We start from the raw sequence: 26,119 nt of genomic DNA, 5'->3' as shown, positions 1-26,119 counted from the left end.
TTATTGTGGATATTCATGGTTATTAGATATTACAAGGATTTATTTGACTTTTTAAAATGTGAATGTTCCAGAAGTCTGCATTAGTGACTTGTAGGCTGGAAGCCAGGAGATGCTAAATGTGTTTCGTTAGTTAACTGTCAATTGCCGTGAGATCGGCAGTTATTTGCTTGACAATCACCGGCTGACAAAATGTCATGACCGCCACAGCCCTAGGGGAGGGTTCTTGAAAGTAACATTCAATCAAAATGTCATGACCGCCACAGCCCTAGGGAGGGTTCTTGGAAAGTAACATTCAATCAAAATGTCATGACCGCCACAGCCCTAGGGGAGGGTTCTTGGAAAGTAACATTCAATCAAAATGTCATGACCGCCACAGCCCTAGGGGAGGGTTCTTGGAAAGTAACATTCAATCAAAATGTCATGACCGCCACAGCCCTAGGGGAGGGTTCTTGGGAAAGTAACATTCAATCAAAATGTCATGACCGCCACAGCCCTAGGGGAGGGTTCTTGGAAAGTAACATTCAATCAAAATGTCATGACCGCCACAGCCCTAGGGGAGGGGTCTTGGAATAGTACATTCAATCAAAATGTCATGACCGCCACAGCCCTAGGGGAGGGTTCTTGGAAAGTAACATTCAATCAAAATGTCATGACCGCCACAGCCTAGGGGAGGGTTCTTGGAAAGTAACATTACATCAAAATGTCATGACCGCCAACAGCCCTAGGGGAGGGTTCTTGGAAAGTAACATTCAATCAAAATGTCATGACCGCCACAGCCCTAGGGAGGGGTTCTTGGAAAGTAACATTCAATCAAAATGTCATGACGCCACAGCCCTAGGGGAGGGTCTTGGAAAGTAACATTCAATCAAAATGTCATGACCGCCACAGCCCTAGGGAGGGTTCTTGGAAAGTAACATTCAATCAAAATGTCATGACCGCCACAGCCCTAGGGGAGGTGGTTCTTGGAAAGATAACATTCAATCAAAATGTCATGACCGCCACAGCCCTAGGGGAGGGTTCTTGGAAAGTAACATTCAATCAAAATGTCATGACCGCCACAGCCCTAGGGGAGGTTCTTGGAAAGTAACATTCAATCAAAAGTCATGACCGCCACAGCCTAGGGGAGGGTTCTTGGAAAGTAACATTCAAATCAAAATGTCATGACCGCCACAGCCCTAGGGGAGGGTTCTTGGAAAGTAACATTCAATCAAAATGTCATGACCGCCACAGCCCTAGGGGAGGGTTCTTGGAAAGTAACATTCAATCAAAATGTCATGACCGCCACAGCCCTAGGGAGGGTTCTTGGAAAGTAACATTCAATCAAAATGTCATGACCGCCACAGCCCTAGGGGAGGGTTCTTGGAAAGTAACATTCAATCAAAATGTCATGACCGCCACAGCCCTAGGGGAGGGTTCTTGGAAATAACATTCAATCAAATGTCATGACCGCCACAGGCCCTAGGGGAGGGTTCTTGGAAAGTAACATTCAATCAAAATGTCCATGACCGCCACAGCCCTAGGGGAGGGTTCTTGGAAAGTAACATTCAATCAAAATGTCATGACCGCCACAGCCCTAGGGAGGGTTCTTGGAAAGTAACATTCAATCAAAATGTCATGACCGCCACAGCCCTAGGGGAGGGTTCTTGGAAAGTAACATTCAATCAAAATCGATGACCGCCACAGCCCTAGGGGAGGGTTCTTGGAAAGTAACATTCAATCAAAATGTCATGACCGCCACAGCCCTAGGGAGGGTTCTTGGAAAGTAACATTCAATCAAAATGTTCATGACCGCCACAGCCCTAGGGGAGGTTCTTGGAAAGTAACATTCAATCAAAATGTCATTCCATGTAATATATCCTACAATAAATCCATGTAATATATCCTACAATAAATCCATGTAATATATCCTACAATAAATCCATGTAATATATCCTACACCGCCACCATAAATCCATGTAATATATCCTACACCGCCACAATAAATCCATTATTAATTTTAGACAGAAAATGTGTAATGTTCAGAAGAACAGAATAGCGTACTCTGAGTTGTCCTCATGTTATGCCCTGATCTGGCTATGCCATATGTTTGTGGGCTACACTAGTTCATTTAGCAGACTAGATTTGGTTAGATTTCCGTGGCATTATTTTATAGTATATAGTAATACAATTGAACAAAGCTGAATAAAACAAAGGATATTTTCTCCATGTGATTTGAGGGAGTCTTCACATGCGGCTATTCTGTGTTGAGCGGTTAACAAAGAAACTGGTACTCCTATATGATTAATTTAGAGTTACTTATTTAACTTTAGTTGTGATAAACATTGGCCTATATGTTTTAATTTTTTATATATTCTAAGGCTGCATCATGCGACTAATGAGGATTTGAAAAAAGTCGCATGAAAGGCATGAGCTCTGATTAGCATCTTTGTGCAGGCTGTACACACTATCACTCTCATTCACAATTTGATAAAGCCTTGAATTCCCTGTCTGCATCCCCTTTGGTTGGCCATAATGCCCCCTAAAAAAAATCCATTCCCTTGGGCTGAATATATTATAATTCCCTTCTCCCGGCTGGTCGCTCCGAAGCACCTCTCACTGACAAGGCTCTCCAAGTGATCGGGTCTTTCTCACAGGCTACAAGTGAAGACAGACATCGGGAACTCAACTGTGCACGCTTATCCATTTCTGGAGGTGCATATTTGAAGATCTGTCCACATTTACTTCGTCAGCCAACAAGATGAGTAGGCCCAACGAACAGCAAAAGCACTAGTCTATGTCAATCTACTATCCCCCATAGTACAAAAGTCGACCTATTCTATTCTGTGAAATATTTATTCCAAACCTAGTCTGGGACCGTTGTGGGATGCGATAGATCCCAACTACTTGCATCAAAAAAAAACTGTTTTAAGCAATAAGCCTGACAACAGATCAGAACGTTTAGCTTAAAATGTTGATCAACTATTAGGCTATTTCTTCACATTATAAGCGCAGCAATACGCACACGGCAGTAGGATAAGCGAAAATGTTCCATTAGTGGAAAACACCACTATCAAAAGTGACCGCAAATGCAATTATGCATATAATGCTTGTATTATAAAGGTGTATTTTTATGGTGAAAATTATCTTCCCCAAACTGGAAACTCACACGCTGCTTATGTATGCCAGTTAGGCTCTACACCCCTTGTAAAGCGGATTAATGTGCTTCAATATAAGAAGTTATTTGGTCACTTTAGTTGTGATACAAACCTTACCAAAACATATAGGACTATGGGCTAGGCTACATGAGGTGTGATACTAACCTTATTAAAACATATAGGACTATGGGCTAGGCTACATGAGGTGTGATCTACGCTTATTAAAACATATAGGACTATGGGCTAGTGCTACATGAGGTGTGATACTAACCTTATTAAAACATATAGGACTTGGGCTAGCTACATGAGGTGTGATACTAACCTTATTAAAAATATAGGACTATGGGCTAGGCTAATGAGGTGTGATACTAACCTATTAAAACATATAGGACTATGGGCTAGGCTACATGAGGTGTGATACTAACCTTATTAAAACATATAGGACTATGGGCTGCTACATGAGGTGTGATACTAACCTTATTAAAACATATAGGACTATGGGCTAGGCTACATGAGGTGTGATACTACCTTATTAAAACATATAGGACTATGGGCTGGCTACATGAGGTGTGATACTAACCTTATTAAAACATATAGGACTTGGGCTAGCTACATGAGGTGTGATACTAACCTTATAAAACATATAGGACTATGGGCTAGGCTACATGAGGTGTGATACTAACCTTATTAAAACATATAGGAACCTAGGCTACATGAGGTGTGATACTAACCTTATTTAAACATATAGGACTATGGGCTAGGCTACATGAGGTGTGATACTAACCTTATTAAAACATATAGGACTATGGGCTAGGCTACATGAGGTGTGATACTAACCTTATTAAAACATATAGGACTATGGGCTGGCTACATGAGGTGTGATACTAACCTTATTAAAACATATAGGACTATGGGCTAGGCTACATGAGGTGTGATACTAACCTTATTAAAACATATAGGACTATGGGCTAGGCTACATGAGGTGTGATACTAACCTTATTAAAACATATAGGACTATGGGCTAGGCTACATGAGGTGTGATACTAACCTGATTAAAACATATAGGACTATGGGCTAGGCTACATGAGGTGTGCGACTATGATTTGAAAAAGTCACAAATGAAAGGCATGCGCTGTTTCTTCCCTTATGCTGGGCATCATTCACAAGTGACTAATACTGTCACCCATCAGACTATTCTTGATTTAATCTGGTCTTTACATATACTAAATAATGTAAGTGTGAAATTCATTTTGATTTAGAATGGACCATTATTCTGCACCTGTATCAAAACAGAGGCAGCGGAAAAACATGTCATCTACGCACTTAAATAGCAAATGGAGGACACTATTCCCGTGGTTCATTTTCATGCCATCCTGTTGTAAAGAGAAGCAATGTGCTTAACTTCTTTGGGATAGGGGGCGGTATTTTGACGTCCGGATGAAAAGCGTGCCCAAAGTAAACTGCCTGCTACTCAGGCCCAGAAGCTAGGATATGTATATAATTGGTGATAATGTCTATGAGTATAACAGAACTGAAATGGCAGGCGAAACCCAGAGGACAAACCATCCCCCCAAAAAAATGTTTTCATCCTACCACTGATTTCAATGGCTGGCACTTTTATAATAGGGCGAAATCCTCACAGATTGCAGTTCCTAGGGCTTCCACTAGATGTCAACAGTCTTTAGAAAGAGTTTCAGGCTGGTTTTTGGAAAAATGAGCCAGAAATTGTAGTTTTTCTAGGTGGCCACCATTTGGCTGTAGTGTTTCCAAGCGCATGGAAGAGAGCGCGTTTTGGTATTTTCTGCGGTAAAGACAATAACGATTCTCCGTCTTAAATTGTATTGTTTATTTGCGTATTAGGGTACCTAAGGTTTGATTATAAACGTTGATTGACTTGTTTGGATAAGTTTATTGGTAACGTTTGAAATTCATTTTGTATGCATTTTGAAGGAGGGAAACCGAGTGGATTATTGACTGAAGCGCGCCAGCTAAACTGAGTTTTATGGCTATAAAGAAGGACATTATCGAACAAAAAGACCATTGTGATGTAACTGGGACCTTTTGGAGTGCCAACAGAAGATCTTCAAAAGTAAGGCATTTACTATATCGCTATTTCTGACGTTCGTGTCGCAACTCCCTGGTTGAAGATGATTTGTTTTGCATTTGTGTGCTGGGCGCTGTCCTCAGATAATCGCATGGTTTGCTTTCGCCGTAAAGCCTTTTTGACAAGGCGGCTGGATTAACAACAAGTTAAGCTTTATTTCGATGTATTGCACTTGTGATTTCATGAAAGTCTAATATTTATAGTAATTTAATTTGAATTTGGCGCTCTGCAATTTCACTGGAAGTTTTCGAATTGGGACGCTAGCGTCCCACTGATCCGCAATAAGTTATTAGGCAAGTTTAGAAATAAATATAGTAGGTCTAGTCTGTAGAAAGCTGATGGGATCCTCCTCTTTTTAATAGAGGCCATCACTCTGTTTTCTCACACAATTGCATAGCCTATTGAAATATTGCCCAACATGAGCTCATGGGCTCTCATGAAGTGTTTGATTAGATTTTAAATTACATTTGTATTGATGTCAGAGTGATTAGAGGGACAACAGAGTGCTGAGGACCAGGCAGTTAGAAGGTTTGGTAGACTACTAATGACCATCAGCAGCATCAGAGCTTGGAGAAGCCTAATTTTACAGTGAGTAAATGTTCACGTGGAATTTGACTACAGTCATGACTCGTGACCACCGGTGTGGAGGTAATATGGTCACTGTAACAGCCCTACTCTCCCCCCACATGCCCGTTGGTGCTGCGTGTTATGTTCGTCACTGTTTTTAGACCGGACACATTTTGCATTGAGTTTTTCCGTATGCTAATTTGTAACATTGAAGAAAAATTGAAAACCTTGAGGAAAAACCACATTGTGTTTATCCAGCAGTGTGTTCTATACACACATTCAGCATACGTCGATCAGCATATTTTGAAGGGGCTTAAAATCTGCGATTTCCTAGCTATCCTCCTGCAATATCTACTATAATAAACTGATGAGCCCCTCTGGAGTTCTGCCCAAGCAAGGCATTTGATTAGTTTGACGTGTCACTGATTTACAGCGGGTTACCACACCTATGTAGCTATTTTTCTACCATGGACTTCCCCAGGCTTCAAGTTTTGTTTAATTGGATACCTACCCAGCAGTGCAGCGAAGCAGGGCAGGTGTTGTGTCTTCAGACCCAGCTGTCTGGCAGCTTCAGAGAGCAGGTACTGGTGGGTGGTCAGGTTCTTGCCGTTCCAGGACAGTTTGAGGGCATGAGAGGAGAAGTAGGCGGGGACGTTGCAGAGGGCAAACTCTGAGTCCTGGGCGATCAGGCCGCAGAAACCAAAGTCTCTGTAGAGGGACAGCACCTCCTGGTGGTGGTCCTCCAACGTCTGGACAACCTGGATAATACAACAGAACATTACACACCTTAACCTTTCACCTTGACAGTAGTAGTGAATCCAGAGGTCAGTCAGTCTTCAGTCCAGTAGAGATTCTACAGATATCACATGATGAGTTTAGCTTAGTCTCTCGGTATCAGAGGCTCTAAACTATGTTTCATAGGTACACTGGTATAAATGTTTTAATTGATTGAGATATAAAATATTGGGATTATGAAATCTAGCTGCTTTTGAAGCTCATGTTGCACTCTAAAAAACTAATATTCAACCCTGTAAAGACATTTATTATAAAAGCGAAAATGTTGACAAAAACCTATCATTAAAATTACAAAGTCATTTACGTAGCATTACATTTGTAATATGGTGTAAAAGCACTACCGTTGAAATGTATTACATTGAGAATTCAACAAAGTCATTTTAAGAGCATCAAGTTTGTGAATGATGACATGCAAGAGATCAGTCATTCAACCTTTAACTTCTCTAGGATAGGGGGCAGCATTTTCACGTTTGGATGAAAAGCATACCCAAATTCAACTGCCAGCTACTCATCCCCAGAAGATAAGATATGCATATTGTTAGTAGATATGGATAGAAAACACTCTGAAGTTTCTAAAACTGTTTGAATCATGTCTGTGAGTATAACATAACTGATTTAGCAGGCGAAACCCCGAGGACAAACCATTCAGATTTTTTTATTTTGGAGGTCACTCTCTTCAATGGATTTTCATTGGGAATCCAGATTTCTAATTAACCTTCTTGCAGTTCCTACCGCTTCCACTGGATGTCAACAGTCTTTAGAAATTGGTTTTTAGGTTTAGGTTTTTTCCTTTGTGTAATGAAGAAGTACACCCATCTTGAACTAGGGTCACTGGAAGTGTCTTGTTTGTTAGAGGCGCATGACCATAAGGCTAGCTACAGTTTGTTTTAATCCTGTATTGAACACAGATCATCCCGTCTTTAATTTTATCGATTATTTACGTAAAAAAATACCTAAAGTTGTATTACAAAAGTAGTTTGAAATGTTTTGGCAAAGTTTACAGGTAACTTTTGAGATATTTTGTAGTCACGTTTCGCAATTTGGAACCGGTGTTTTTCTGTATCAAACGAGCCAAATAAATGGACATTTTGGATATATATCGACGGAATTAATCGAACAAAAATACAATTTGTGATGTTTATGGGACATATTGGAGTGCCAAAAACAGAAGCTCGTCAAAGGTAAGGCATGAATTATATTTTTATTTCTGCGTTTTGTGTCGCGCCTGCAGGGTTGAAATATGCCTCTCTTTGTTTACTCTGTTGCTATCCTCAGAAAATAGCATTGTTTGCTTTCGCAGAAAAGCCTGACATGTTGGCTGGGTTCACAAATAGTGTAGCTTTAATTTGGTATCTTTCATGTGTGATTTAATGAAAGTTAGATTTTTATAGTAATTTATAAACACCATAGTGCCCTGAAAGCTCATCACTAAGCTAAGGACCCTTGGACTAAACACCCTCTGCAACTGGATTCTCGGTACATCGTGCAGACAGGAATAAAAAAACTCTCCAGGAAGAATGAGCCCGGTGTGATTGTGGTAATGCACAGGAATCAAGTCCTTTTGTTAACCTATCTCAAGACCATCATACTGTTAAATAGCCATCACTAGTCGGCCTCCACCCAGTACCCTGCCCTGAAGTCACTAGCCAGCTACCACCCGGTTTCCATGCACCTTAGAGCTGCTGTACATAGACATGGAACACTGGTGAATTCAATAATATTTACCGAATGCTTTAAATTTCATATGTAAATACAGTATATAGTCAAGGACAATCCTATTTAACTACTGCTGTACATACAAAGCATTAGGAAAGTTCAGTCCTTGACTTTTCTACATTTTGTTACGTTACAGACTTAATTCTATAATGGATTATATTTTTTTTATTATCAATCTACACACAATACCCCATAATGACAAAGAAAAAAAGAGGTTTAGAATTTGCTAATTTATTACAAATCCAAAAAATGAAATATCACATTTACATAAGTATTCAGACCCTTTAGCAGCGATTACAGCCTCAAGTCTCCTTTGTATGACGCCACAAGCTTGGCACACCTGTATTTGGGGGCGCTGCTGCACAGCTATTTTCAGGTCTCTCCAGAGATGTTCTTTCACGTTCAAGTCCGGTCTCTTGCTGGGCCACTCAAGGACAGTGAGACTTTTCCTGAAGCCACTCCTGCATTGTCTTGGCTGTGTACTGAGGGTCGTGGTCCTGTTGGAAGCGGGACCTTCGCCACAGTCTGAGGTCCTGAGCGCTCTGGAGCAGGTTTTCATCAAGGATCTCTGTAGTTTGCGCCGTTCTTCTTTCCCTCGATCCCGACTGGCATTCAGGCCAAATAGTTCAATCTTGGTTTCATCAGACTAGAGAATCTTGTTTCTCATGGTCCAAGTCCCCTTTAGGTACCTTTTGGCAAATTCCAAGCAGGCTGTCATGTGCCTTTTACTGAGGAGTGGCTTCTGTCTGGGCACTACCATAAAGGCCTGATTGGTGGAGTGCTGCAGAGATGGTTGTCCTTCTGGAAGTTTCACCCATTTCCACAGAGGAACTCTGGAGCTCTGTCAGAATGACCATCGGGTTCTTGGTCACCTCCCTGACCAAGGCCCTTCTCTCCAATTGCTTGGTTTGGCCAGGCGGCCAGCTCTAGGAAGAGTATTGGTGGTTCCAAACTTCTTCCATTTAAGAAGCACTATGGACAATTCCTTCGACCTCATGGCCATTCCAAATAATGTCCAATCAATTCACCACAGGTGGACTCCAATCAAGTTGTAGAAACAGCAAGGATGATCAATGGAAACAGGATGCACCTGAGCTCAATTTGGAGTCTCAAGGTAAAGGGTCTCTATACTTACGTAAATAAGGTATGTATGTTTTTTATTTTTAATACATTTGCAAACATTCCTAAAAACCTGTTTTCGCTCTGTCATTATGGGCTTTTGTGTGTAGATTCAATTACTTTTTTCCCTCGTCAATTTTAGAACAAGGCTGTAACGTAAACAAAATGTGGGAAAAAGGAAGGGGTCTGAATACTTTCCGAATGCCCTGTAAATAAATACACCTATTAGCCATGTTATGACTGACTTGTGATCATCAGCTAGTTTGATTGTATTGACATTGCCAGCCTTAGTTACAATCGTTAGTTTTGGTCCAGAATATTGAGTCATTGAAACTAAAACGGTGCATCCTGAATGAAGGCAACAAACAATGTAGCAGGCCAGCTGGGATTCATAACCTGATAGCAATATGTTTTGGACTAGCAAGAAATATATTGGTGAATTATATTAATCATGCTTTGAACTACATCCATCTATTCTGCCAATAATGTTTTAGTTTACGTCATGGAACATAAGTCAAATATAACCTATTTTGTAGCATAAACAGGGAATTTGATATTTGAGTGATATTATGACTGTCTTTTAAGACACTGTCAGTTCCACTTTAAACTTTAAGTCAACAGTTACTTTGTGTGCTAAATGTGAAATGTTTTTTGCAATGGGAAGTAATAGTTGTACATTCAGATTGGAAATGCTTAATGGTTGTGTTTTTGTATTCTTATGATTGGGACCTACTGGCTTATGTGACCTTATGGACTGATTATCCTTTAGTTCAACATCATGCTGTGTGTGACTGCTGTCCAGTGGTGTAGTGGTCCTTTAACATCATGCTGTGTGTGACTGCTGTCTCTTCATCAGCCCTATCCAGTGGTGTAGTGGTCATTTAACATCATGCTGTGTGTGACTGCTGTCTCTCCATCAGCCCTATGCAGTGGAGAAGTGGTCCTTTAATATCATGCTGTGTGTGACTGCTGTCTCTCCATCAGCCCTATGTAGTGGTGTAGTGGTGGTTTAACATCATGCTGTGTGTGACTGCTGTCTCTCCATCAGCTCTATGCAGTGGAGTAGTGGTCCTTTAATATCATGCTGTGTGTGACTGCTGTCTTTCCATCAGCCCTATGTAGTGGTGGTTTAACATCATGCTGTGTGTGACTGCTGTCTCTCCATCAGCTCTATGCAGTGGAGTAGTGGTCCTTTAACATCATGCTGTGTGTGACTGCTGTCTCTCCATCAGCCCTATGTAGTGGAGTAGTGGTGTTTTAACATCATGCTGTGTGTGACTGCTGTCTCTCCATCAGCCCTATGTAGTGGTGTAGTGGTCCTTTAACATCATTCTGTGTGTGACTGCTGTCTTTCCATCAGTCCTATACAGTGGAGAAGTGGTGCTTCAACAAGCACAGCACTTACACAAATGACTGATTGGCTGAGAGAAATTGATACGAAGATTGTGGGGGCTGTTTTGTTAAGACTTCAGTGCAGCTTTTGACATTATTGATACGTCTGCTGCTGGAAAAACGTATATTTGTTATGGCTTTATACCCCCTGCTATAATGTGGATAAAGAGATACCTGTCTAACAGAACACAGAGGGTGTTCCTTAATGGAAGCCTCTCCAACGTAATCCAGGTAGAATCAGGAATTCCCCAGGGCAGCTGCCTAGTCCCCTTACTTTATTCAATCTTTACTAACAACATGCTAACGACAGACACACTGGCTTTGAGTAAAAGGTTTGATACTATGTATCCAGATGACTCAACACTATACATGTCAGCTACCACAGCCACTGAAACACTTAAAAGGGCTGCAGTTAGTTTCAGAGTGGGTGGCAAGGAATAAGTTAGTCCTAAATATTTATAAAACTAAAAGCAAACTAAATCTTGTAATAAATAACGTGGAAATAGAGCAAGTTGAGGTGAATAAACTGCTTGGAATAACCCTGTGTGCTGATGGTAAAACCAGCATTCGTGTCAACCATTGACCACACCGCGACAGTCACTAGATGCCGAGCACGAACTCTGTCCATAAAATAAAGACAGCGCTCCACTTCTCCTTGTTCTCGTCTCTCCCTTCGCTCATTCCTCTCACTCCTTTCTCACCCCTCAACCACACCGATTTTCTGACGCCCCGCTTGTACACCCACGGCCTAAACCCAATACACATCGACACCAATCTTACTGATTCATAGGTTAGCTGTTCCTCCACACCTACTTCCCTTAACCTGCACCTAACCAAGGCAGGTCTACAGGCCCTTCAGTTGTATCTTCACCTGGCTACTTTCAGGTCGATATCGTGGTCAGGTGCCAGCAATCCAGAGGGCATTAGAAAAATTGCAAATCTGGCTCAGAAGACATACGGCAGCCGCGGCTTGGCCTCTGGATGTACACAGAGAGCTAATATTAATCAATATGCATGTCAATCTCTCCTGGCCTCCGGATAAGTGACGAGGGAGACTTGACGTTCATCGCGACTACTTGTATTATGAGATCGCGAGACCGACCGTATATGACAATGTTGAATGCACAGACGGGAATGTCTGTGTAAACTACCTCGGCCACAACACAGCCTCCAGACCCCCAATGACTACCCCACAAAGACATGCCACCAGAGCGGCTCTCTTCAGTCCCACCACACTCCAGACCCAGACTATTGAGCGTGCACACCAGGCCGGTCCGTAAACTTCACGACACATCGCCGAGCAAGCCAAATCGAACGTACACATGAAACACTTCGTTTCCACGATAAGGTAACTGATAAGCAGCTACGTGAACAGATTACCTAAACATGCATTAAAAATAATCATTAGGACAAGCGGAGGACTAGCTGAAGAGGACCACCACATAGGCCACAGACACATCACTAAACATACTCCGCACAACTACACACACATGAGACTTTCTGCTCCTTCACACATCCTCCGGCTCCCACCGCCGCACCTAGATGGCAATACTGGCGCCTGAGTGCACACATTTCAACTCTGTGTCTCGTGCAACTGTCATCACCGCTTGTAATGGCTTTCTCTTTTCCACTTAAAAAAAATGTACCAACAAACTTCCTTAACATTTGCGGAGACCCCAGAGCAAGACAATAGCTTTCTCCTGCCCTTGCAGCAGGAGACCTTTACCCGACCATGGGGCATCCCTAATAACTCCAGGCACTACAGAGTAGCTGCCTAGCTACTACTTGGAGGATCTACGCCCCCTCCGCGAACCTAACTGGGCGGCCCATCATAATCACCCAAGCCTAGCCGTAGCTGCCTGCTCCGTCCGCTTGGCGACGTTGTAACCAATGGATATCCATAAACTAAACCCCCAAGGAGCAAGAGTAGCTCCTGTCGTAGTTGCAGGTACCCACCACAACATACAAACACACTAATATGCGGCCCCGCATACACTCCTACGCCGTTACCTATAACTATCAACCAGGTTTAGGTGGAAGTCCCAGTGCTTCTATAGGACCTCACACAGTCATCCTCTCTACCTATGGCTGAACCCTATATCTAGCTCCAGTCAGACTCATCTGCTGCCTTTATGGAGTCCCCAGCTACGTCGCCCGCCTCCCATACAACTGCAGAAGTAACACTACCCTAAAGATCGCCACATTATCCTGGTGGGAGTTCCCCATCATAATAAACCCCCAGAACGAGGACCAGAAACCCCGACCAAGTAGCTTCCCTCGTCCTTGCAGGAACTAACGCCGTGGCGGCATCCATAATAACACGCGCCCAGCAAGAGTAGCTTGACATACTAATACCCCCAAGAACCCCCATCCCCGTTCCTCCGTACACCGCCAAGGCTGCAACATCCACCCCTCGTTCCGCAATCGGCGCCTCCCTCAACACCTCATTCAAAACACCGTCCCGAAATAAGATCCGCGTACGCACTTCTCCCGCCTTGCGAAAACTCTCTTATTTAGGCCAGTCCCAACGGAAGGGACGGAACTCATATGGCTCCGAGAACGATATACACCCAGAAGGCTAGCTGTCCTCCTGCCCGCAGGCTTGCCCTAGGGAACACTATGGCCGGATCCAAATAAACACCCCAGTAAGCAGTAGCTGCTGCCTTGGCAGAACTACCATGCCGATCCATAATAAACCCCAGGAAGAGTAGCTGCTGCCTTGGCAGGAATTACTGGGGATCCATAATAAACCCCAGGAAGAGTAGCTGCTGCCTTGTCAGGAACTAATGGGGATCCATAATAAACCCCAGGAAGAGTAGCTGCTGCCTTGGCAGGAATTACTGGGGATCCATAATAAATACAAATCTGCTAAACATGTGTATGCGACCAATAACATTTAATTTGACGATTTCGGGATGATTGAGTTGATGTGTGCCATAACCAGCCTTTCAAAGCACTTCATGACTACAGATGTGAGTGCTACAGGGCAGTAGTCATTCTGGCAGGTAGCCTTAGAGTTTATGACTAGCTTGAGATGTGTGTGAATTACAGACTGAATGAATGTGAATATACCTGCCAGCTGCTCTGAGAACGCGCCCTGGAATAACATCCGGCCACGCGAGTGTCTGATTAAAAACCTCACTCACGTCAGCCTCAGAGCGAGATCACCCAGTCCCTTGGGTCAACGGGGGCTCCTTGTCGTAGCCTCAGAGTTGTCTGCGATAGCTTTGTCTTTTAGTTTAGCACCAGCCTCTGTGTTAATCAAGGGCTTTTGATTTAGGAAGCAGCGAAACTTCACTGTGGGGACAACGTCGCCGATTAATTTCCTAATGAAACTGGTCACCGGGGTGGTTTGCTCGTCAATGCTATCGGCAGAGTCCAGGGAACATATTCCACTCAGCGCTAGCAAAGCAGTCTTCTAGCATAGCTTCCGATTGGGATGACCATTTCTCAAAAGAGCGCGTCACGGGTACTTCCTGTTTGAGCTTCTGCTTGTAGACAGGAATATAGAGTCATGATCTGACTTGCCGAAGGGGGGGAAGAGGGAGGCCATTATACAGTGGCAAGATAAAGTATGTGACCACTTTGGAATTTCATTTCTGCATAAATTGGTCATCAAATTTGATCTGATCTTCATCTGGGTCACAACAATAGACAGTGTGCTTCAACTAATAACATACAGATTATTGTATTTTTCTTGTCTATATTGAAACATAATTTAAACATTCACAGTGCAGTGTGGAAGAAGTACATGAACCCTTGTATTTAATAACTGGTTGACCCTCCTTTGGCAGCAATAACCTCAACCAAACGTTTTCTGTAGTTGNAATAACTGGTTGACCCTCCTTTGGCAGCAATAACCTCAACCAAACGTTTTCTGTAGTTGTGGATCAGACCTGCACAACAGTCAGGAGGAATTTTGGACCATTCCTCTTCACAAAACTGTTTCAGTTTAGCAATTTCTTGGGAAGTCTGGTGTGAACTTCTCTCTTGAGGTCATGCCACAGCATCTCATTTGGGTTGAGATCAGGACTCTGACTCCAGAAGACGTACTTCCAAAGGGTTCACATACTTTTTCTTGCCACTGTATGCTTGTGGGTAGAGCAGCAGTGGTCTAGGACTTCATTGCCCCTAGTGAAGAAGGAGACGTGTTGATGGAAGTCGGGAAACAATGAAACCTCCAGGTCCATACTGAGTTTAATCAGGAAGTGTATAGGAAATGTTGTTCCCACTGTGACTATTAAAACCTATCCTGACCAGAAACCGTAGATAGATGGCAGCATTCACGCAGAACTGAAAGCGCGAACCACCACATTGAACCATGGCAACATGGCAGAATACAGTGGAGTTATTCCCTCCAAAAGGCAATCAAACAGGCAAAACATCAGTGTAGAGACAATGTGGAGTAGCAATAACAGCTCAGACACGAGACCTATGTGTCTACAGACAATCAATCACAGATTACAAAGGGAAAACCAGCTACATTGCGGACACCTGGACAATTGAAACACCTTCGCCTGCTTTGAGGATAACACACTGCCACCGAAGCGGCCCGCTACCAAGGACTGTGGGCTCTCCTTCTCCGTGGCCGACGTGAGTAACACATTTAAGCTTGTTAACCCTCGCAAGGCTGCCGGCCCGGGCAGCATCCCTTTCCGCGTCGTCAGAGCATGCGCAGAACAGCTGGCTGGAGTGTTTAAAGACATACTCAATCTCTCCCTATCCTAGTCTGCTATCTCCACATGCTTCAAGACGTCCACCATTGTTCCTGTACCCAAGAAAGCAAAGGTAATTTTACTAAATTACTATCGACCCGTAGCACTCCTGTCATCATGAAGTGCTTTGAGAGGCTCGTCAAGGATCATATCACCTCCACCTTACCTGACACCCTAGACCCACTTCAATTTGCTTACCGCCCCAATAGATCCACAGACAACGCAATTGCACTGCACAAACTGCCCTATCCCATCTAGACAAGAGGAAAACCTATGTAAGAATGCTGTTCATTGACAATAAGCATTCAACATCATAGTGTCCTCCAAGCTCATCATTAAGCTTGGGGCCCTGGGTCTGAACCCCGCTTTGTGCAACAGGGTCCTGGGCCGCCCCCAGGTGGTGAAGGTAGGAAACACCACTTCGCTGATCCTCAACACAGGGGCCCCACAAGGGTGCGTGCTCAGCCCCCTCCTGTACACCCATGACTGCATGGACACGCACGCCTTCAACTCAATCATCAACTTTGCAGACGACACAACAGTAGTAGGCCTGACTACCAACAATGACGAGACAGCCTACAGGGAGGAGGTGAGGGCACTGGGAGTGTGGTGCAAGGAGAATAACCTCTCACTCAATGTCGACAAAACAAAGGAGCTGATCGTGGACTTCAGAAAACAGCAGAGGGAGCATGCCCCTATCCACATCGATGGGACCGCAGTGGAGCAGGTGGAAAGCTTCAAGTTCCTTGGTGTACACATCACTGACGATCTGAAATGGTCCACCCACAGACAGTGTGGTGAAGAAGGCACAACAGCACCTCTTCAACCTCAGGAGGCTGAAGAAATGTGGCTTGTCACCTAAAACTAGGGATGCACCGATATGGAATTTTTGCACGATACCGATATCTGATATTTTCCTTGCCCAAAAACCTGATACCGATATTTACAAAAGTTGCGTTTTTTTAAGCATTCTAGTAAGTTAAATTGTTTTTACACACACACTGACGAAAATGTTATTTTGTTGGCATTTACGTAGGTCCCCATTACCAGTAAAACAATCAAAACCTATTTATTTCACTTACTTGCTGTGCTGTTTGGTTGTTTATTTGTTCAGTCTCATAAATGTTAAGCAGTGAAGTTTCAGCGGTCTATCCGTGGCCTCTCTTCCTCTGCACTGTCACTGTGTCCGTTTCCAGCTGTGTCACTGTCACTGTGTCCGTTTCCAGCTGTGTCACTGTCACTGTGTCCGTTTCCAGCTGTGTCAATGTCAACTGTGTCCGTTTCCAGCTGTGTCTAACTGTGTCACTGTGTCCGTTTCCAGCTGTGTCACTGTCACTTGTGTCCGTTCCTCCAGCTGTGTCACTGTCACTGTGTCCGTTTCCAGACTGTGGCACTGTCACGTGTGTCCGTTTCCAGCTGTGTCACTGTCACTGTGTCCGTTTCCAGCTGTGACTGTCACTGTGTCCGTTCCACTGTGTCCAACTGTCATCCTGTGTCCGTTTCCAGCTGTGTCACTGTCACTGTGTCCGTTTCCAGCTGTGTCACTGTCACTGTGTCGTTTCCACTGTCTGTCACTGTCACTGTGTCCCGTTGTCCAGCCGTGTCTATCATTTCCACATAAACCCTGTGTCTTGTCTGCATCGAAGTAGCGGTCCTTGTACCTAGCATCGAGCATGGTGGCGACACAGTAAAGAAGCTCAGAGAATGCCACCGAATCGCTTGTTCACAGCCTTGAGTACTTTTGCAAGTTTTAACCCCACGGTCTGTGTGGGCAGTTTTGTTGAGCAGGTGTTTCAATACCATGACAGAGGGTATCAGACGCAGTTGATGACTTATTTCTCCAGTCATTTGTTCGAATGAAGCCAGGAGTGTGTTCATGTTTCCACGTTACAAACATGTTCTCAAATGCCATTGAAATGGCAGCAGCGGTATGAGAACCAGCACATTCTTGAGCATGCAATACGGCTTTCCTCAGTAGGAAAACTCGTCGACCCATTGTGCTGTCAGAATCAGCAATGCAAGTGGGGATAGCATCGCTGGTCCAATGTCAGTCGTGAAGCTATAGCAGTGACGCCCATAGCAAGCAGCTCATAGAGTTTCAACAATACTGTGGAACTCCGGTAGGGCAACATCGAAAAATAGCACCGGCAAAAGCCAACATCAACCACGACAGAGAATGGTTGATTGTCAAGAGCAATGAATCCATTATCTTGGCGTTAATGGATTTTGGCCTTTGAGTTGTCTCGCTGACATTTTCTTACCCTTTCAAATGATTGCTCGACTTGAACTTGGTTAGTTGGAAGTGTAACACTTTGTAATTTTTCTGCTTTTGTTCGGTGTAGCGCTGTATTTTTGTGTGCGTCAATACCTCAATCTACCTACGTTATACAGGTATGCACGTCAGCTTTGACATTACCTCATCTACTACGTTATACGGTATGCACGTCAGCTTTGACATTACCTCATCTACCTACGTTATACAGGTATGCACGTCAGCTTTGACATTACCTCATCTACCTACGTTATACAAGGTATGCACGTCAGCTTTGACATTACCTCATCTACCTACGTTATACAGGTATGCACGTCAGCTTTGACATTACCTCATCTACCTACGTTATACAGGTATGCACGTCAGCTTTGACATTACCTCATCTACCTACGTTATAGCAGGTATGCACGTCAGCTTTGACATTACCTCATCTACCTACGTTATACAGGTATGCACGTCAGCTTTGACATACTCATCTACCTACGTTATACAGGTATGCACGTCAGCTTTGACATTACCTCATCACCTACGTTATACAGGTATGCACGTCAGCTTTGACCTACCTCATCTACCTACGTTATACAGGTATGCACGTCAGCTTTGACATTATACCGTCACTACCTACGTTATACAGGTATGCACGTCAGCTTTGACATTACCTCATCTACCTACGTTATACAGGTATGCACGTCAGCTTTGACATCGGTTTTGAACATCGGCGTTAAACTAAACATCGGTCTGATGCCGATGTTGGCATTTTTAGCTAACGTCGGCCGATTCCCATATGCTTACCGATATATTGTGCATCCCTACCTAAAACTCACAAACTTTTACAGATGCCCAATTGAGAGCATCCTGTCGGACTGTATAACCAGCCTGTACGGCAACTGCACCGCCCTCAACCGCAAGGCTCTCCAGAGGGTAGTGTGGTCTGCCCAACACATCACCATGGGCAAACTACCTGCCCTCCAGGACACCTACAGCACCCGATGTCACAGGAAGGCCAAAAAGATCAAGGACAACCACCACCCGAGCCACTGCCTGTTCACCCCACTATCATCCAGAAGGCGAGGTCAATACAGGTGCATCAAAGCTGGGACCGAGAGACTGAAAAACAGCTTCTATCTCAAGGCAATCAGACTGTTAAATAGCCATCACTAGGCTGCTTCCAACCGGTTACATAACCCTGCACCTACGCTTCGAACACACTGACAGCATCATTGTGCAAAATAGTACGCAGCATCATCTGGATGTGTATGCAACAAAAGTTCAACATTCACCTTCTGGTACCATTTCTGTCAAGCCGTCTACGCATACAATTCGAAAATGCAGCCGATTAATTAGGGCCGATTTCAAGTTTTCATAACAATCGGAAATCGGTATTTTCGGACACAGATTTTGCCGAATGTTTTTTTTTTTACACCTTTATTTAACTAGGCAAGTCAGTTAAGAACACATTCTTATTTTCAATGACGGCCTAGGAACGGTGGGTTAACTGCCTTGTTCAGGGGCAGAACGAAAGATTTTTACCTTGTCAGCTCGGGATTAGTTTTGCAACCTTCCGGTTACTAGTCCAACGCTCTAACCACCTGCCTTACATTGCACTCCATGTGGAGCCTGCATGGCAGGCTGACTACCTGTTACGTGAGGGCAGCAAGAAGCCAAGGTAAGTTGCTAGCTAGCATTAAACTTATCTTATAAAAAACAATCAATCTTAACATAATCACTAGTTAACTACACATGGTTGATATTATTAGTTTATCTAGCGTGTCCTGCGTTGCATATAATCGATGCGGTGCCTGTTAATTTCTCATCGAATCACAGCCTACTTCGCCAAACGGGTGATGATTTGGCACTGTCGTTGCACCAAACCTAACCATAAACATCAATGCCTTTCTTTAAAATCAATACACAAGTATATATTTTTAAACCTGCATATTTAGTTAATATTGCCTGCTAACGTGAATTTCTTTTAATTAGGGAAATTGTGTCACTTCTCTTGCTTTCTGTGCAAGCAGTCAGGGTATATGCAGCAGTTTGGCCGCCTGGCTCGTTGCGAACTGTGTGAAGTCCATTTATTCCTAACAAAGGCCGTAATTAATTTGCCAGAATTGTACATAATTATGACATAACATTGAAGGTTGTACAATATAACAGCAATATTTAGACTTAGGGATGCCACCCGTTAGATAAAATACGTAACGGTTCCGTATTTCACTGAAAGAATAAACGTTTTGTTTTCGAAATGATAGTTTCCGGATTCGACCATATCATTGACCAAAGGCTCTTATTTCTGTGTGTTATTATGTTATAATTAAGTCTATGATTTGATAGATCAGTCTGACTGAGCGGTGGTAGGCAGCAGCACGCTCGTAAGCATTCATTCAAACAGCACTTTTGTGCTTTTGCCAGCAGCTCTTCGCAATAGCTGTTTATGACTTCAAGCCTATCAAGTCCCGAGATTAGGCTGGTGTAACTGATGTAAAATGGCTAGTTTCAATCGATGACGTCACTCGCTCTGAGACGGAGTAGTTGTTCCCCTTGCTCTGCAAGGGCCGCAGCTTTTGTGGAGCGATGGGTAACGATGCTTCGAGGGTGGCTGTTGTCGATGTGTTCCTGGTTCGAGCCCAGGTAGGGGCGAGGAGAGGGACAGAAGCTATACTGTTACACTGGCAATACTAAAGTGCCTATAAGAACATCCAATAGTCAAAGGTATATGAAATACAAATGGTATAGAGAGAAATAGTCCTATAATTCCTATAATAAGTATAACCTAAAACTTCTTACCTGGGAATATTGAAGGCTCATGTTAAAAGGAACCACCAGCTTTCATATGTTCTCATGTTCTGAGCAAGGAACTTAAAAGTTATTTTATATGGCACATATTGCACTTTTACTTTCTTCTCCAACACTTTGTTTTTGCATTATTTAAACTAAATTGAACATGTTTCATTATTTATTTGATGCTAAATTGATGTATTATATTAAGGTAAAAGAAAAGTGTTCATTCAGTATTGTTGTAATTGTCATTATTACAACAACAAAAAATGTAAGAAAAATCGGCCGATTAAAAAAAATTGGTATTGGCTTTTTGTTGGTCCTCCAATAATCGGTATCAGCGTTAAAAATTCATAATCGGTCGAGCTCTAGTATGCACCACACCGAACGTACTGCAACTGCCTCTGCAACACAATGCTGCAAGGCAAACGCAGCGTTTCATTGGAAACAAATGTAATTCTGGTGTACCAAAATGCAATGGCGTGGTCGGTGTGATCGAAGCATTAGAGTCTGCTGCCCTATATACATAGACTTGAAATCATTGGCTGCTTTAATAATGGAACACTAGTCACTTTAATAATGTTTACATACTGCTTTACTCATCTCATATGTATATACTGTATTCTATTGTATTTTAGTCAATGCCACTTCCAACATTGCTCATCCTAATATTTATATATTCCCTAATTCCATTATTTTACTTTGAGGTTTGTGTGTATTGTTGTGAATTATTAGATATTACTGCACTTTTGGAGCTAGAAAGACAAGCATTTTGCTACACCCGCAATAACGGGTCTACTAAACGTGTGTGACCAATAAAATTTGATTTGATTTGCTTTCCTTACGTTTCCAAAACTGTATCGTAAGTGATGCGTATTGACATATTGACGTCTAGAGCAAGCATCTGGGCTTTTAACAGAAGTCCCCCAGGAAGAAGAGGCCTTCATCAATAGGCGCTAAAGGTAGATAGCCTCTATGAATGGGGTAGCAGCTACTGCTCTTTACTCACCCGCACTCTGAAGCGGAACATGGCGAGGCGGACACAGTGACTGAGGCAGGCAGGGGGCAGGAACCAGGCGCGGGGAGGCGGGGTGGCCTTACTGCCGACGTGGTTAACGATGAGCTGGGCCGTCTGGCGTTGCCCCTGCGCCCGGCGTGCCCACTCCGGCCACCGTTCCTTCCCCAGGGTGCCGTTGAACACCACGACCAGCTCAAGCCCGCCCTGGTACAGACAGGCCTGGGACAGAGCGGACAGGTATCCCAGCATGGCGTTCCACTCCCCGCCGCACACCCAGTCCGTCTGGTAGCCGCCGTACAGCCGCTGCAGGCCGGAGTCAGCATCGATGAGTATCCGGGCCGGGGGTGGAGGAGGTATAGGGCCGAGGTGATGGGGGTGGTGGTGCGGGGGCTGGCGGCCCGGTGTACGGGCTAGTTTGAGTAGGTCCACGGGGACAGCTGCCCCGGGACACCGTTTCTCAAGATATTCCTGGAAGCCCTGCACACCCATCCCGGTGTTGTTGAGCCGGTGGGTCTGGCCAGGGGAGGGGGGCTCCGGGTACGTTCGGAACGCCGTGGTGATAGCTGATGTGAGGGTCGAGAATGTAGCTAGCTAGAACCTGGCAGCTAGCTAACGTATCTCTCTGTGTGACTGACTGAACTGTTGCTGCACCTAGCTGCTGCCACCCTCAACTCTGATACGAGTGACCAATCCTGCAAAGGCTAACTAGCCTAGCACGCTAGTTGACCAGGCCGAGAGGTGCACTTCCTAACAGCAAGTAAGAAAGCTAGCTAACTAGTTAGTGTGCAAAGCCAATCTTCTATATTTGGTCGTGTGAGTACAATTGTGTGTCCATCCCTAGCAGTATTTTGGTCAACTGCCAGCAAAGCCAGCTAGTCTAATTCTCCGGCTAAAGTTTAACTACCCCTCTAACTAGCTAGCTAGCTAGGTAATAACACATGAAATGTTGATAACTGATGATGGCTAGTGGCTAACTATAGTAATGGTATGATTTACTCCAAAATTATAATCCTGAATCACACGAATTAACGTTGCGCATTAGTTGGCGAACATGACGGTCGAGTAATTCTTAATCTGACAGTATATTGATATTAGAACCGTTAGACTATTTCAAATTAATGAGACGTGCTAGTTAGCTGGCCGATGGGATATGAAAATATGATTTAGTTAGCTAGCTATCTCGCTGGCTAACGTTAACCGCTGTAGCTAGCTGGCTAATTTAGCTAGCTGGGTCCCCGGCGTGACTTGACGCGTCAACTCTCAAAGACAACTCTGGGACAGAGACGACGCGAAATGAAATGGATGTTTGGAGAAATTAACGGCAGAAAAAAAAAGTTAATAAAAACAAACGGCCGATGGTGCCTCCCTCGCTTTCTTCCACACTCACGACTTCATGTTGAGGAAGGGGACATACTTTCAAGCGATGTCAGCCATCTTGCGACTTCCTCACGGACCAACAAAAGTGGGAGGGAAGGCGGGGAGCGGTGATGACGTCGAGGGAACTGTAGGGAAATGTAGTTAAAAAGCTCACATTTTTCTCTAAAGGTCCCTGGAATGCTAGGGTTAAAGACTCTAACTACCAAGAATACATGTGACGCCCTCTGCCTTGGCATGAAACATCAGAGGGTCCGTGCTATTAGGGATCCTTGGAACGTCCCTACCATATCTACCATATTGAAGTTGAAATGTAAAATGGTTATGGTTAGGAAAGGGATTTATGGTTAAGTTTAGGTTAAATGTATGGGTTAAGGTTACGTTTAAGGGTCGTCCCGAACCAAAGACGCCGGATTGCACTAACTAAAACCAGAGGAGCGCTTTGGACTAAATGTTAAATTATGATCTGCAACACAAGTTAACTACTAAATCGATGATTGTCATGCACATTCTTCTTGCAGACTTTGCCCCCCTGCAAGAATGGACTATAGATTAATCAAACAGACAAATGTTTAATATTTATATTAGATCAAGTAAAGTATACATTGCATTGCATGTAAACACTAGGTGAGAGACTAATGTAACAAGTATGTAACAAGTAACCAAGCTAAGATCAGTGTAATGTAACAAGTAACCAAACTAAGATCAGGTCATGTACTGTATATATCGCCCTCCTGTGGAGGCATTTGGGACAGCAGGTACACCATTTATTTTTGTATTTGAACATGAGGAAAATAGACTTTCTGTGTTTCAGATCAACCCCTCCATATCCCTCTGCCCATAGCACGTTTAGACCCGAGGTCTAGACACTAGTCTCCCTGGCTGTCCCTAGCACTCCAAATACAACCCTGCTATATCACACTCACTGAATACCAGCCCACCACCATTATCATGATGCACGTGTAACGGATGTGAAATGGCTAGCTGGTTCGCGCCCGTGTCGGGGCGAGGGGACGTACTAAAGTTATACTGTTACACACGCACACCAGACACATTTTGGCAACCTGGCATCCCATTTTTATGATATCATTCACAGATTGACTGCAATCGAAGTGAGTTTGTGAATTATGTTGCTCTCTCCCCCCTCTTCTCCCTCCACTTGTCCTCTCTCCCCCCTCTTCTCCTCTCTCCCCCCTCTTCTCCCTCCACTTGGTGCCTCTCTCCCTCTTGTCCTCTCTCCCCCTTCTTCGTCCCTCCACTGTGTCCTCCTTCTCCCCCTGCTGCTGTCTCTCTCCCCCCTCTTACTCCCTCCACTTTGTCCTCTGCTCCCCCTCTTCTCCTTCACTCTCCTCTCCCCTCTTTCTCCCTCCACTGTGTCCTCTCTCCCCCTCTTCTCCTCTTCCCCTCACTTTGTCCTCGTCCCCCTCTTCTCCTCCATTGTCCTCTCTCCCACCCCTCTTTTCCTCTTCTCCGCTCACTTGTCCTCTCTCCCCCCTCTTCTCCATCCTTCTTGGTGAGGCGAAGCTCAGATCGTTGCTCCTCTGCCTTGTCTTCACTGTCCTTCAGTCTGACCTTCATATTCCTCAGCTCACCTGTCTGTCTGCTCCACCACCATGTCTCTAAGTTCCCTCAGCTCAGTGCAGATGTCAGGGGTGGTGGTGGTCTGGCAGTCAGTAGCAGTGTGTGGGTTAAATCACTGGGGAAGCCAGAAAGATGTTACAACCTACAGTATGTGCTGTGATGACTGTTGTTTGCGCTATAACCTGTTAGTTCATATGCCTTGACACCGTGGTATATAAGGCTAAGGCCGAGACAATTAGAATACACAGTGGCAGAATAAAATTTATCACAAAACCGGAGAGGCACATCTGTCCAGTGAAGTCCACAAAGCATATTGGGCGAGTGCGGAGAGGAGGCACAGGACGTACTGGACTGTGGAAGCGCACTGGAGACCTGATGCATGGGACCGGTACCGGTGGCACCGGGCTGATGACACGCACCTCAGGGCGAGTGCGGGGAAGAGGCACAGGACGTAGGTACACTGGAGACCTGGTGTGTATAGCCGGCATCAATTGTTCCGGAACTTTAACACATGTTTCAGGACGAGTACGAGGAACTGTTACAGGTGGCATCGGACTGCTAACACGCTCCTCAGGGTGAATGCAGTGCATACTACGTCAAACCAACAGCTCTCCCTCTTCACTCTCCTCCAATTTGTCCAATAACTCCTCGACAGTCTCTGACTCACCCCTCAACTTCGCCGACTGCTCCATGTTCCCCCCCCCAAAAAAACTGGGGGTTTCTGTGGCCTACCTCCCCGACGTCGTTGCTGTCATGCTCCAAGGCGACTCCCGCCAAGGAAGGCGATCCTGTCCTGCCAGGATTTCCTCCCAAGTCCAGGATCCCTTCCCATCCAGGATCTCTTCCCAAGTCCAGGATACTTCCTCCTCCTGGGCACGCTGCTTGGTCCTTTGTTGGTGGGATCTTCTGTCACGTTCGTCGTAAGGATGAGACCAAGGCGCAGCGTGCTTAGAGTTCCACATCATTTTAATAAACTGAAACTCACCTAACAAGACAACAAAGAACAACTGAAACATGATGCTACTGATGTGCACTAAGGTAACTATACGTAGACAAGATCCCACAACACAAACAAGGAAAATGGCTACCTAAATATGATCCCCAATCAGAGACAACGATAAACAGCTGTCTCTGATTGGGAACCATATCAGGCCAACATAGACATACAAAACCCCTAGACATACAACACGACTAGACATACAAAAACCCTTGACATACAAAAAGCCGAGACATACAAAACTAGCATACCCACCCTAGTTACACCCTGACCTGACCAAAATATATAGAAAAACAGATCTATCGTCAGGGCGTGACATTACTTCAACTCTATGGCCTATTTATTGCCTTACCTCCCTTATCCTACCTCATTTGCACACACTGTATATTGACTTGTTCTATTGTATTATTGACTGTACGCTTGTTTATTCCATGTGTAACTCTGTGTTATTGTTTGTGTTGCACTGCTTTGCTTTATCTTGGCCAGGTCGCAGTTGTAAATGAGAACTTGTTCTCAACTAGCCTACCTGGTTAAATAAAGGTGAAATACATTTTTTT

At 44.2% G+C, this 26,119-nt stretch overlaps 1 protein-coding gene across 1 annotated transcript in view; it reads right to left on the bottom strand.

The window, feature by feature from the left end:
* LOC112075896 (constitutive coactivator of PPAR-gamma-like protein 2) overlaps positions 1–23,062 on the bottom strand; it is a 45,131-nt gene extending 22,069 nt beyond the window's left edge. The window contains exons 1-2 of the mRNA XM_070441106.1: positions 21,602–23,062; positions 6,313–6,563 (exon numbers count right to left, since the gene is read on the bottom strand). Coding sequence (XP_070297207.1) covers positions 6,313–6,563; positions 21,602–22,099 — 749 coding nt within the window. The 5' untranslated portion in view covers positions 22,100–23,062. The remainder of the gene's footprint in view (positions 1–6,312; positions 6,564–21,601) is intronic.
* Positions 23,063–26,119: the final 3,057 nt, after the last annotated feature.

Source organism: Salvelinus sp. IW2-2015, unplaced genomic scaffold (genome assembly GCF_002910315.2).
Source record: "Salvelinus sp. IW2-2015 unplaced genomic scaffold, ASM291031v2 Un_scaffold3454, whole genome shotgun sequence".
Classification (NCBI taxonomy): Eukaryota; Metazoa; Chordata; class Actinopteri; order Salmoniformes; family Salmonidae; genus Salvelinus; species Salvelinus sp. IW2-2015.
The sequence above is the reverse complement of the archived record's forward strand: the minus strand, read 5'-3'. Positions and strand labels throughout refer to the sequence as shown.